Raw genomic sequence first — 10,687 nt, 5'->3', positions numbered from 1 at the left:
ATACTCATAGTAATACATCAGGCTCCATCAGTAATACTCATAGTAATACTCATAGTAATACACATGCGCTGGTTGTAACAGGACCACATCAGACATAAAGGACTTCAGTTGTAGATCTTGGACAGACTTTTAACAAGCAGAAAATCTGTGAGAACATCTGCATTGAAACAGAAAACCCGAGGAGCGTAACTACAGAGCAGTGAGCATTTAGGTGTGCTGATTACTAATAAAGACCAGGTGGTGCATATGAAGCTGGAACCAGGAACTGATGGAATCTAGAACAAGAACGTGACTAAATAATAAAACTTATAATGATTGAGAGAAAACCAGTGCCGAGATCAGCAAAGAACAAAGATAAATAGACAAACTGTGACAGTTTTACAACAACAAAATGGTAAAAGAGACATTTAAAAGGAAAAGGGTGGCAACGAAAAATAAAAAAGGTGAAAAATTAAAGTAGTTCATCCAATGAGCTGGAATCTTGAGAAACTCAACAACTAGCAGGTGGATTTTTAACCCAAGTTTCTATAGAAAGTTTTGTTTTGCTCCATTTTGAGCCCAACATTGATTATGTTCACACAAAATGCCAGACAGCGTCTCCACCTTCTGTATAAGATAAGGAGCTTTAATGTAAACAAAATGACTATGCAGTTGGTGTACAGGTCACTGGTTGAAAGTGAAGTTTTGTTTAATATTGTCTCATGGTATGGGAACCTTTTATGAACAAGTTGTCCTGGGTGGTCAAACAAAGTCATTGGTCATCAACAAATGACACTTACAGACCTGTACAGTCATGCTCTGGAAAAAAAAGGCAGTACAGGTTTACAATGACCCAGTTCATCCACTGCAACCATTATTCAGGTTGGTACCATCTGGCAGAAGACTGCTGGTTCCTTTAGCAAAGAAAAATGGACAGTCATTTGTTCCCTCTGTAGTGAATGTAACAAGGTCTTATTTTAACGCAGCCTCACGTAACAAACCACTGTCTGCTGGGATGTTTCCATATTTTAATGTATTGTGTATTTTAGAATGGTTTTAATTGAATTAGCAAAGCTTTTAAACCTTTTTAAAGGTTTTTAACAACATTTTTAACTTGTGTTGTTTTTATGAGCCAATGTCAAAGACAAATCTTCATTTCATTGAATATTATGGACAATAAAGTTGAATTGATTGATTGCTTGATTGATTGATTGATTTAAAAAGTGTGGATTTTACAAGTTTGTGAGTTTATTTCTTCTGTCATTTGTGCATCTTATGTTAAAATATTAATCTGTAATAATCTGTATTAATCTTCATCGGGAAAGGGTGGATTGCTCTCTTCAGGTCGAGAGTGAGGTTCTGTCTCACAAGGAGGAGTTCAAGTATCTCGGGGTTTTGTTCAAGAGTGAGGAAAGAATGAAGCGTTTGATTGACAGATGGATTGGTGCAGCAACTGCAGTATTGTGGACTCTGTGCCAGTCAGTTGAGGTGAAGAGGGAGCTGAGCTGTAAGGCAAAGCTCTCTGTTTACCAGTTGCTCTACGGTCCTACCTATTGCCATAACCTCTTGGTAGTGACTGAAAGAATGAGATCACGGATACAGGAGGTTGAAATGAGTTTCCTCCGCAGGGTAACTGGACTCTCCTTTAGAGATGGGATGAGAAGTTCAGTTATCTGGGAGAGACTCGGAGTAGAACTGTTGCTCCTCCATATCAAGAGGAACCAGTTGAGGTGCTTCGGGCATGTCCGACTGAGAAGAGACCCCGGGGAAGACCCAGGACACATTGGATAGTGGCCTGGGAACGCCTTGGGGTCCACCCAGAAGAACTGGAAGAGGTGGCTGTGGAACGAGATGTCTGGGCCTCCCTGCTCAAGCTGCTGCCCCCACAACCCAACTTTGGAATAAGTGGAAGATAATGGATGGATGGATGGATGGATGGATGGATGGATGTGTAGTGAACCTGGTCTGACCCTTATCTGACCCTGATGACCTCAAATCTACCAGATGGACAGAGACTGTCATTTTCATTGATCTGAATAAGTCTGAGCCATCTGATGACTTTCTTTCTTGAATTAATCAAGCAGAAAAGACAATTCTTTATAATCATTACTGTCTTACAAATGTTTGATAATCAAATTGTGTTAGTTTCACTCAATGCTTACAGGTTGAAAAGAACTACTCATTTTTATTTTACATAAACAGTAAGTAATGATTTTTATTCCTCATTCAAAGAAGAAATCACCTGAATATGCATTTCTTGATTTTCTGTCTGAAATGAGCCAAGTCGTAAGTATGTGAAAGTTGAAGCTTCGGTCAACTAAATGTTTACTGAAAAAGGGATGTCATGTTTTACTATTTGGAAAGATACAACAGAGTGAGGCTCCAAAAAGTCTGCTGTTTCTGCAATAATCTTTTCTGTATGTTGAAAACAAATTCATTCCCTGACCTCGACTTTTGATAATACCTTACGTCAAAAACCACACCTCTTTCTGGTACATCCACGAATCAGAAAGCTCTAAATTGAACCGGAAGTCGACCCATTTAAAATGTGGCAACTCCCCAGTTCAAGTTAGTTCTCAAGCAGTTCTCAAGTAGTTCTCAAGGAGTTCTCAAGTAAGTTCTCAAGGAGTTCTGAAGGAATTCATGGGGAATTCATGGAGAATGGTGAAGTGAATGGAAGAGAATTCGAGAATTCAGGAGAGTCAGAGACGTTTGGAATTATAACTTCTGTTTGAACAACCCACGCACGACTATCTAAGGATTTCAGCAGCTCTCAACGGAGACGCTGAAAGGTCTGGAGGATTCCCTATCGAGCTGATCTATCATCACCAGGTAACGGTCTCTTCTTCGACTAAAGTGTACCGGAGGCGAGCTGAGATCTGATGAAGCGTGCACGTTCTGGTCAAACAGATTAATTCCCTCACATAGTTCTCTGTAAGATAAATCTCCATTTCATCTTAAACTCTTCTCTCTCTCTCACAAAACCAGTACAGATATTTTAGAAATATCTGAAGCAAAGTCCTCGTTCACCGCCGAGTGATCGATGCTCATTTTCTGTGAAACTGTCTGTTATTATTTTCATATTTTGCCAAATTAATGTAAATGTTTGATGTTAAACTTTGATTCTGAAAATAAATGACCACATTCATTTTGATGGGTCAAAGATAATAACGTCTCTCGTTCGCATTTCTGTTAAAATTCAATGCACGACATTACAGTCAGAAAGATGAGGAACTCGTGAATATAGTATGCATATAAACGGGGATATATTGTCATACTACAACTAGTGACACGTACCCACGTGACTCACTACAGATGGATGGATGGATGGATGGATGGATGGATGGATGGATGGATGGATGGATGGATGGATGGATGGATGGATGGATGGATGGATGGATTGATTAATCTGTATTTAGCATCTTTTTTGTTCTGCATAAAGTCTGCTCCAGAGCTTTAGTTGTGACCTAAATGAGTTCTTGCAGTCATTTTGGTATTAACTAATTTAAACTGATCTTTAAACTCTCAGTTTTTCTTTTCTGCTCTTCTTTCTGTTTGTATAACTACTCATCCTGCAGAGCAGCATGTTTAGGCACTGAAATAAAATGAGCCAACCAAACATCCGTGTAGATTCTCCATCTTCTTGATCATGGTCTAATCCTAAATGCTTGAAAATAAAGAGCTTTCTTGTTGCTGTTTTTGAAAAGGGGTTTGTTATTTACACATAAATCTTCTTCAGTTCAAGCTTCCAGGGGGATAAATCCAGTTGTTTTCTGTTCGAGCTCTCATAAACCATCTGATGTGCACATTTTTCCAGCTTTGGGATGCTGCCAATCGATAATGACTTTTCAAATGTTTTCTGTTTTTGCTTCTGTAGGTATATCAGAAGAATTTATCACTCCCTTGTTTAACTTTTATAAAAGCGTAGGTGATCTCCACATGGTGGAGGAGGAGCAGGCTCTGCTCACTGCCATAACAATCCTGACACCAGGTGAGCTTGTAGGAGCAGCTTTTACCTGTACCGTATTTTTCGGATTATAAGGCGCATTAAGTGAAACTAAAACATTTTGACAGATTTTTGAGCGCCGTGTACACATAAAATCAGTTCCAGGTCAGTAACCTCAACCAGGATTAATACATAACATCACTGTTGATTTATGAGAAAATTAAAGGGGTTTAAGCGCGCCTTATAGTCTGAAAAATACGGTAATTTCAACATTAAGAGTTAATTTCTCAGGTTAATATCTAAAATCCTTTTATTTTGCCTTAGATCGACCTTACGTGAAGGACCAGCAGGCTGTCGAGAGGCTGCAGGAGCCCATGGTGGACATTCTCAGGAAGTTGTGCATTCTGCAGCATCCCCAGGATCCTCAGTACTTCGCTCGCCTCCTCGGTCGTCTGACGGAGCTGAGGACGCTAAACCACTACCACGCCGAGATGCTCACGTCATGGAGAGTGAACGACCAGAAATTCACCCCTCTGCTGTGTGAGATCTGGGACGTGCAGTGACCCAGGATGAACGTTTGAGCTTTGAGAGCACGGCGGCTCCAGCAGGAGAGCAGGTTTACAGCAGATGGTTTATCTGACTTTTATGAATGGGTTAAAGGGGCATTTGTGCAGAAGGTCAGCTTGTTTTCACCGTTCACACAGATATGAAGATTTATTAAACTTGAGAAACTGATTAGTCAACGACACACTGGAACTTTGTCAAAGCCATGAAACTGGTTGTAAAAAGTGTACAATTCAGAATAGACTGGATCTTTATTCATGCTTTATGTGTAAAATTCATATTTCATGCATCTGCCTCAGTAATTGACAGGGCTTAGAGGGTAAAAAGTCCACATTGCAACATATTCTATACCACTGAGCTGTCAACAAGACAAATACGTTGTCTGGTGCAAGTTTTAAACTATAAATAAAATTTTTATTTGTTCTAAAGAACAGTTTGACAATATTTAGCTCAAAAATGTATAAGAAAAAAAGATTAGCAACATTAAAGGCCTAGCATTTCTTGACGATGAGTTCGCCACTGAGAAAATTTTATGCAGAGAAACTGTTTTGTGGTCGTTTTGGACAAACAAGAACATGACGCACGGGTTCATGTGAGCTCTGTAAGAAAGGTTAGCACTCAATGTTTGTGTTGAGGATGATTCTCAGCTACCACCACACCAAGTCTTAGTGCAACATCTGTAAAATTAACAGAGTTACTGCCATTTTTTGCTCTGGCTAATGTGGATTAGCTGTGGTGGCCATTTTGAACTTGGATGACTCCAAATGTTGATCAGCTGTGGAAGTGCAGCCAATTATTACTTTTAGAGCATTTCATTGAAATCCTTTCTGTGGCTCATGAGATATTATGCTAACAGACACAGATGTCTCTAATAGTGAATGGTAATGTTTTTAAAACAGATCTTGAGTGATCAGTTAGAGCTCAAAATATGTGTTGAGAATTATGTTCAACTACTACCACACAAAATTTTAGCTCAATATTTGTAAATCTGGCTCTTGTGTTTCATAAGCTTGCTTAGCTGTGGCAGCCATCTTGAATGGTGTTGACTCCAAAACTTAGTTAGTTGTAGATTTACATCTGATTAGGGTCTAAGAGTTTTGGTAAAATACGTCCAATGGTTGTTGAGATATTATACTAACGCAACAGACAACTTGAACTTACAGGAACATGAGCAAAAACATTATTGCCCCTTTGAGAGCGGGCGATATTCAACAAAATCCAAACGTATGAATTCTGAGAAAGTCTTTGAGGAAATCTGTCTGGTTCGTGCAACCCTGCAGAAAAAAATACTTTTTATCTTATTTATGTCTGCAGTTAAACTTCTGAGCACTTCAATTAAAAATGGACTGATGTTTTTTTTTTTCACATTTTAACAAATTTTCTAAAAGCCAATAAAGAATATTTAACAAACATCTGGTTGTATTTTGCTCATTCAGTATTCTGCGTCTTTGCTTTGCGCAATGAGTCTTTGTAAATGCAGGAAAATAAATGTTTTGCCTCCTTCCATGTTAATTACAGTGTTAATTTTAGCATTTTGGCTGCAAAGGAAAAAAAAAGCTTTACATTTTTAATACCAATGAATTTATTTAGTTTGTCGTGAAAATGCACAAAACAATAAAACATGTCTATCTATAGTATAAAAAGTCCACATTTAATCACAAAGATGGCACCCATATAAGTCTGCTTCATGGAAAAATTTAATTTGGACACAATTTACATCATTTACAAAATTATTTCTGTCATCCAATAATGATTTTACATGTTAAAAAATATCTAAATATAAAAACCCAAAGGCACTAATTTCTAAATAGGGTGTATGTATGTACAGTATGTATTTGGTGATACTTTAATGAGAACCAGTTTCTTGCTGGTTACAGGCCATCGCTGTGTCAGAGCGCCATCTTGTGGACTAATTGGGCATTGCAACAAATAAGTTTATTTAAGAAAAGAACCAAAGCAGCTAACGTTGTTTGTTATACATCTAAATCCCTCCCAGTTTAACTACAAAACCTGCTGCTTTCTAAAGACTGGATCAGCGATAACGTCCTTTATAGGTGAGATCTGTCCTGGGTGTTGGACACCGCGTCAGCTCCTGGATAAACCAGGAAGCCAGAGAAGGTGGTGTATCTGCCCTGGTTGCTGTAAACGGCGTAACCCTCGTCCTGTTGACTGTACAACCACACCTTGTCCCCCCCGCTGAGCGGCAGCATCAGGCTCTGGCTCTGCATCTCCCGCCTCTTGGACGTGTCCTCATCAAACACCATGGCCTGCACCTGCCCACCCCCCGTCATCAGCTTCACTGAAAGGGCCTTCCGGGGGTGTTTCCCCACCGTGAAGGCAAAGAAGTACACGCCGGGGAAGCGACACGTGAACAAGCCGGAGGTTTTGTTGAAGTGGGACCCGATGTTGACGTATTCCACGTCGAAGGTCAAAGGTGGCCGGTCCTGGTGCCTGCTGCTCTGACCCAGGAATGTGGATGTTCGCGCCACGGAGAAGGCCGACCGTGGCTGCTCCGTCTGAGGGGGGCAGTTGGGGTGAGGCAGTGCCAGTGAGGAAAGGTGGTTGCTGATGTAGCTGGCTGGTTGGGTTTCTGGGTAAACCAGGTAGCCAGAGAAGGTGATGTAAGGGCCGGCGTTGCTGTACAGAGCATACTTGGGGTTCTGCTGTATGAGCAGCCACACGGTGTCCATTTCCTTCAAACTCACCAACACACTTTGGCTTTGGACCTTCCTCCCTATCCTGCAGTAGTCATCATAAGCCATGGCCTGCACCTCCTCCCTGTTCTTCACCAGAATCACAGAGAGCAGCTTTTTAGGGAACTTCCCTACGGAGAAGGAGAAATAATACGCCCCGGGGATGCGGCAGCGGAAGTGGCCGGTGTCTGGGTTGAAGTCCTGTCCAATGTTGACCATGAGCTTGTTGAAGGTCACTGCTCTCTGCTTGCCCCCCACAACGCTGCTGGTTCGAGTGGCGGAGAAAGCAGAGCGGAGATTTGACGTTCCCAGAGGGAACTGGAGGGACCAAACGGTTCCAGAGGGGAGGATCACGAGTAACCAGCATGCCACAAGGAAGTGTGAGCTCCAGTAGGCTGAAATCATGACAGAAAGAAAGATGTCAAATAAGATGTTCGAAAAAGTCCATCGGTTTTAAACATACTTATTTGTGAGTTGTTGTTGTTTTTAATTCATCCAGTGGTTCATTAGTTATTTTGCTAAAAGACAGACACACTCACACACATACAGTAGACATTATCATCTGTCTTGTCTTTGACAGTGGGTGGTAAAAAGGACGAGTTTGGTCGTTGTTTGGTGTTTCACAAAAACTGAAGCGAGGAAAACAGTTTTTTACATGCCGCTCCATCTGTAGCTCATTAGTTACTTAACTATAACTCGTTTAATGACAACAAATGTGTAAAAATATGTGGCATGGAGGCTGCACAGAAGTCTCTTGGAGTCAGCCTCTCCACCATCACAGAGATCTACACCTCCAGATGCAGGAAGAGGGCCACCTGCATCACGAAGGACTCCACTCATCCAGCACACACACTTTTGCCCCCCTCCCCTCAGGCAGGAGGCTGAGGAGCATTAAATGTAGAACCACTAGACTGAGGAAAAGCTTCTACCCTGATGCTGTTAGACTCATGAATCTCTAACCAGGATAATCACTGCGAGAGAAAAAAAATCACTGTAATGCCACTTGATTGTCGATATGTGCTGCTGATCTCATGCTGCTGATGTATTTCATGCTGCTGTGTTCATTTGTACTCATCTGCTCACACAGACTCGTGTTCGTGCTGCTGTTCAGCGTATTGTTTTTGTACTATTAGTGCTTAGCTTATTCTTAGTTCATATCTTAGATCTGATTACTGTTTTTCTTTACAATTTATACTTTTGTTGGATGTAACTGGGACCCTGTGTACACAATTTTGTTCCACCACATGTACCACATATGATGCGAATGACAAATAAAGAAACCTCGATCTTGATCAGTTACAGCGGCTTAATTTTTGTGCTTCTTAGTCCAAGAAGCAGTTGTTATTTTCTTAAAGAGTCAAAAAAGTTGCTTCCACAGGTTTTGCCTAAATCTGCAGCATTGATGCTTGTAAATGCACAACAACAAAACATTTAACTTTATCAGAATGAGGATCAAAACCAGTAAAAAGCTGAAAGTTCTTTCTTAACTACAACTTTTATAACAGATTTGATCCCATATGTTGTACTGTGTCACCTGTTAGGGTCAGGCTGGTTTAATGACATGGAGTGTTTGTGTATTGTGATTTGAAAGCAATTGATATTGTTATATTTTCTGTCTTATTTTCAATTGCATATCCATTTTTTTAACTTGTCACTGGATTGCAGATGCGAATTAGTTTTTGCTATAATCTGGTGCAGCACATCAAATGGTGCCCTTTATGTTTGAATTGTACATTGTCCCTTTTTAAATAACATTCATTCATTCATTCATTCATTCATTCATTCAACTCTTGTGCAATTTATCTGTCATTAAATACCAAATATTTAAGTCTTAAGAACATCAAAGGAATCCATCAATCTTGATCTCTGGGATTAATTTGTAATTCATCGTGAGACAAAAACAATTGGCATAAACGTCTAATATCAGAGTGAAAAGCTTCCATCTGAATTAATTTATTTGTTTTCACGCTCAGAACCTTCTCCACATGAGTCAAAAGGAGCTAACAGGCTAAGTGTTGAGAGAGAATCCTGCAGGGCAGCTTCTGTGACCTTCCTGATGCTGCGTCTGGTGCCTGCATTAGCTGCTGGTTCATCTGCTCCTCTGTGAGCTGAACAATGGAAAAGTTTTCTGAGGTGGGGACCGGACAGGACGCAGTGCCAAAAAACACAACCCAAATACACCACGGTGGAGCCCTTTGAAGTCAGGATGAGACGAAGGGGTGAAATTAGGTGTTTCAATTATGTATCTGTGGAAAATGAAGCTTTTTTTAAATACAATTTACAAGAATAAGACGAGTTTTGTGCTCGTTTTACTTTTACAAGGAGTGCAACATAATCAGACCAAAACAGCATACATTTATTAAACTCACTTTCAAGTCCCTAATAATAATTAATTATTCGTACATATCCAAAAACTAAGTGTGGACTGTGCAAAGAGATTCCAGTATTTAAACTGAATGAAGCACTGGATTAAAGTTGCACTTGTATAAAGAATACGAACAAGTAGAAAGATCAACTTTTGAAACTATGAAATCTAAATATTGTACAGAAACCTGATCACAAATGTTCAGTTCTGTAAAAACCAAAGCAAAAACACACGTTGAAGCCATTTTCATGAAACCAGCGTTTAAACCACCTTGAGCCTTCATGCTACAGTCCTATATGTGCAAACTGCACAGAAAAATAAAAGGTTATCACTAGGAAATAGTCCACAGAATTATGATGAAATCATAAACGGCATAAATGTGCATTTAAAACACTAAGATCAGCAAACTGGTTCATGGTTTTTAAAGCGTACATTAGTTGCAGATATATGTTAAACCTACCTGTTGAGCTCAGTTGGGACAGGACTTGCATGCTGGGCTTGTTGTGCACTCAGATCTGTGAATGAAGTCGCCGTGAGTTTGCAGAACCGTTAATGTAACCGGCGCCCAGGGGAACAAAAGTGTTGTTCATTCAGTCATGGTAGGAGGAGGAGGAGCTCCAAAGCTTCTCTCCATCTATGTTCAACCTGTATATATACAACACAGTGACGGGAAAGCATGGTTGAACTATGCAGGCTTGTTGACCTTCAGGGTTGTTAGGTCTAACTCGTGTTTGTTTTGTCTGAAGCAGGTGAAAGAGATCTGAAAATCCGACCGTGTGTGGAAAGTAAATGGAATTGACACAATACTGGCAGTTAAAAGTTTGGCATTTTGATGCATCAATCTGTCGCAAAGACACAATGTGTTCACAATTTCCTCAGATAAATTGAAGGAAAATGCAATACTAAAAATAACACAATTTGATGGACACAAAATAATATTTTAGCACCAAAAAGGTGAGCTGTTGAAAAGTTGCCTCAGCGCAGAAAAAGGGGACACATCTTTCAGGTCCTGCGTGTCAGGTCTTTGCTGGATTTTAACTTTCAGATTTTTAGGTCTGACGCTTTTAATATTTTTCTCCATTTGCCCAGCTACCTTTTTCTTCCGCACATGCTATGCATTGCAGTCTGCAGGAAAACGAG

At 40.2% G+C, this 10,687-nt stretch overlaps 2 protein-coding genes across 2 annotated transcripts in view; one reads left to right on the top strand and one right to left on the bottom strand.

The window, feature by feature from the left end:
* nr1h4 (nuclear receptor subfamily 1, group H, member 4) overlaps positions 1-4,688 on the top strand; it is a 20,392-nt gene extending 15,704 nt beyond the window's left edge. The window contains exons 8-9 of the mRNA XM_037682794.1: positions 3,857-3,970; positions 4,250-4,688. Of these exons, the coding sequence (XP_037538722.1) occupies positions 3,857-3,970; positions 4,250-4,488 (353 nt within the window). The 3' untranslated portion in view covers positions 4,489-4,688. The remainder of the gene's footprint in view (positions 1-3,856; positions 3,971-4,249) is intronic.
* Positions 4,689-6,480: 1,792 nt separating this feature from the next.
* Positions 6,481-10,038, bottom strand: c1qtnf13 (C1q and TNF related 13). Its single transcript, XM_037682793.1, has 2 exons — positions 10,008-10,038; positions 6,481-7,577 (listed from the first exon to the last, which is right to left on the bottom strand). Exons 1-2 carry the CDS (start codon positions 10,036-10,038, stop codon positions 6,538-6,540), a joined length of 1,071 nt encoding a protein of 356 aa, XP_037538721.1. The 3' UTR covers positions 6,481-6,537.
* Positions 10,039-10,687: the final 649 nt, after the last annotated feature.

Source organism: Nematolebias whitei, chromosome 10 (assembly GCF_014905685.2).
Source record: "Nematolebias whitei isolate Nwh7 chromosome 10, NemWhi1, whole genome shotgun sequence".
Lineage (NCBI taxonomy): Eukaryota > Metazoa > Chordata > Actinopteri > Cyprinodontiformes > Rivulidae > Nematolebias > Nematolebias whitei.
Note: the sequence above shows the minus strand (reverse complement) of the source record. Positions and strands in the feature narration are given on the sequence as shown.

What these genes read in the sequence shown, in the direction of transcription:
- c1qtnf13 (XM_037682793.1), bottom strand. Translation starts at nt 10,038, where the DNA reads ATGCAAGTCCTGTCCCAACTGAGCTCAACAG. An exon ending in GTCCCAACTGAGCTCAACAG is followed by an intron (nt 7,578 to 10,007) that starts GTAGGTTTAACA and finishes TCATGATTTCAG; the next exon opens with CCTACTGGAGCTCACACTTC.